Source organism: Topomyia yanbarensis, chromosome 2 (assembly GCF_030247195.1).
Source record: "Topomyia yanbarensis strain Yona2022 chromosome 2, ASM3024719v1, whole genome shotgun sequence".
NCBI lineage: Eukaryota > Metazoa > Arthropoda > Insecta > Diptera > Culicidae > Topomyia > Topomyia yanbarensis.
Window position 1 is genome coordinate 301,895,297 of NC_080671.1, and position 2,683 is coordinate 301,897,979.

Sequence of the window (2,683 nt, forward strand, 5' to 3'; positions counted from 1 at the left end):
ATTACATTTGCACAAACGCGTCGTAAGTGATTTATGTGAATGTAATGCAAGCGTATGTAGAGGTAGATGGGATAAAATACACCCCTAAGAAAATATAATCATAACTTAGCTAAAGACCATCAATTGGGAGAATTTAATTAATGATATCATTTAGCCAACATGTTACTCTGAAATCACAATCGCTTTGCAAAATATTCAGGAACATGAAAAATATTTAATTTTTCAAAATCATTATAAATTGCTCTTTGAAAAATGGGCAGGCCAAAACACACCTATGCAGGGGTAAAATGCACCACAACAACGAGGCACAATACATCATAACAAATATCAAAATAGCTTATTTTAATGCAGAAGGTAGCAAAAATTGCAGCATTCGAATTAACAGCCTATGTGCATTCTACTTCACTTCGGTTATGTCTCTGACATTACCTACCCATCTTTTTTCATCACATTCTGCAGCGCAATCTTTCGTCGAACATACACCATGTCCTTAACCCTACTCCAACCCATACCCTGATCCTCTCCCATGGCGTTTTGGTGGTCTGCATGGAACATTCTGGCATTACCCCTCCTATCATCCGTCTTGGACTGACTTGCGCTCTCATTGCCCCACCAAACACTGTAAAATAAAAATGAAAATGAAACAAAAAAATCGAAAAATTTTAATAGATTCTTGGAAAACAGGGGTGCTCAGCTCACCCCACATGGCGATATTGCCTCACTATCCCCTAAATAACTCTATTGTGGCTTGATGATGTTTACAATACCGTCAATCCCATCAACCTGCGAGAGGGAGATAACGCAATGTGTTTATTTAAAAGAAAATAGGAAAACTGGCGATTCAACATAATTGATGATCAACTAAATAATAACGTTTATATCACAGGTGATACCGCAATTATTAAAACCAAGCTGAATATACTGAAACAACGTGTTTTTCTTAGTTTTTCAACAAAAACAGGGAATTTTGTAACTAGGATAGTTCGTCACTAAGGGAACTTATTCCACTGATGCTTCTCGACATGCTAGCTGAACCTCCGGATTGTTTAGCGTCCAGATTGTAGAATTCTGCCACTTTGGGTGGCGGTTTGGTGGACATTACTTCCGATATCTGCGTGATAATCCATTTGCCGAGTTTGATTACAGCGACATGCGCTGCAAACTGGAGCAGCATCGCACCGAATCCTTTGTATAAACCAGTAACGCCTTCTGTAGCTACGGTTTGACGATAACAGTCCATGACTCCTTCGTAGCTAGTTAAAATCGGTACGACCGAGTACCCCGAATCGAGGTTATCTATAATGGTGCGCGTGCCTTGCAACTGAATTCGATGTAAAATTGTTTCGAATGGGTAGAAAATAATCTCTGTCGTCATTAGAGAGATCATCGTAGAATAAACCTCAATAACCTGGCTTTGAGCGGCAAAATCACGCGGTCGAGCACCTCGTTTTTCATCAAAGAAAGTCACTCGACGACACATGATGCGTGTAGATATTCCACGCACAAAGAGCCTACAATAATCAAAGAGTAAATGATACCACTAGCAAAGTTAATATGTAAGTTATCCACAAAAACGCACTGGCAGATATATTTCGATATTCCTAGCGATATACTGGGACCAACTAAAGCCCAGATCGGGAGCATCCGACCTTTTTGCGGGACACTCCAAGACAGTAATCTACTCGCACCTTCACGAAACACATCGAATATTCCTGGTTTTTCACTAGCGATATCACTTTGAACAGTCTCCACCAATGACGCAGAATAGAAGGGCACGATAGTGGCTAAGCTTATGCTGTAATGTTATAAAGATTAGCTGCCAATTCGAAATAATTTAAAGCGCTTTTCTCACCATTTCAACAGCAAATGTTGCCCGAATTGTTTCAGTGTGGTTTTAGAATTAACTTCCCTACAGCGGGATGAAAATTATTAGAATACTACTTCTCAAGATAACGAATGACTCACTTTGGCCATGGCGTAAATTTTGAGATGACATCCTCGACAGCCAGGGTCATCCCTCGAACCAGCAGGATGCTACCAACTCCCTTCCACAGTGTGGTAACACCCTGCCGTTGATGAAGGTGGACAATCACCGGTACTAACGTCAACGGTACAATGTGGTACTTGATGGAACTATGGTGTACTTGACATTGGCGACGAAGGACCAAAAACGGGTGGCAAAGTAAATTCTCCGTTATCAAACTTATTAGATTCACGCTAGCTCCTAGGTATTTTCGCAATGAAATCTCTGAGGAATCAAAACATTAATAATACAAAATGCATTCAAAAACGATCATGGTACCATCTTCCGGGCTTTCATAGATTGGTTGCACATTCTTGTGCTTTTGTAGGGGAAGGGTCAAATCTCGCTCTGAATTTATGAACTGATAGTGTGTTGTCTCAAGCGGCGACTTTAGGGATGCATGTAACCGTGACATATTATCTAACTGATCTTCATCATCTTCCAGATACCTGAGGGCAGAAATAATTATCTGCACTGTGGACAGATTTGAAAACTAGATGCGCTTACCTTTCGTACTGTTCCAATCCTGCCATATCTCTGTGCATGGATTCGGAATGAAATTGACATAAAAGCAAGATCTAAACGATATAAATTGCAATATTTCTCAATTTTCACTTATGTTACTTTCAACTAATTTTGAAGTTTTGGAAAGGAAAGGAA

General features: G+C 39.9%; 1 protein-coding gene across 1 annotated transcript; it reads right to left on the reverse strand.

The window, feature by feature from the left end:
• Nucleotides 1-917: 917 nt before the first annotated feature.
• On the reverse strand, nt 918-2,683 carry LOC131683391 (mitochondrial outer membrane protein SLC25A46). Its single transcript, XM_058965325.1, has 6 exons — nt 2,531-2,683; nt 2,303-2,472; nt 1,966-2,248; nt 1,853-1,909; nt 1,580-1,795; nt 918-1,511 (listed from the first exon to the last, which is right to left on the reverse strand). Exons 1-6 carry the CDS (start codon nt 2,566-2,568, stop codon nt 974-976), a joined length of 1,302 nt encoding a protein of 433 aa, XP_058821308.1. The 5' UTR covers nt 2,569-2,683; the 3' UTR covers nt 918-973.

Coding starts and splice junctions, on each gene's coding strand:
- LOC131683391 (XM_058965325.1), bottom strand. CDS start 2,568: ATGCACAGAGATATGGCAGGATTGGAACAGTACGAAAG. Junction 2,473..2,530: donor GGATTGGAACAGTACGAAAG/GTAAGCGCATCT, acceptor TTCTGCCCTCAG/GTATCTGGAAGATGATGAAG. Junction 1,796..1,852: donor CAACATTTGCTGTTGAAATG/GTGAGAAAAGCG, acceptor ATAACATTACAG/CATAAGCTTAGCCACTATCG.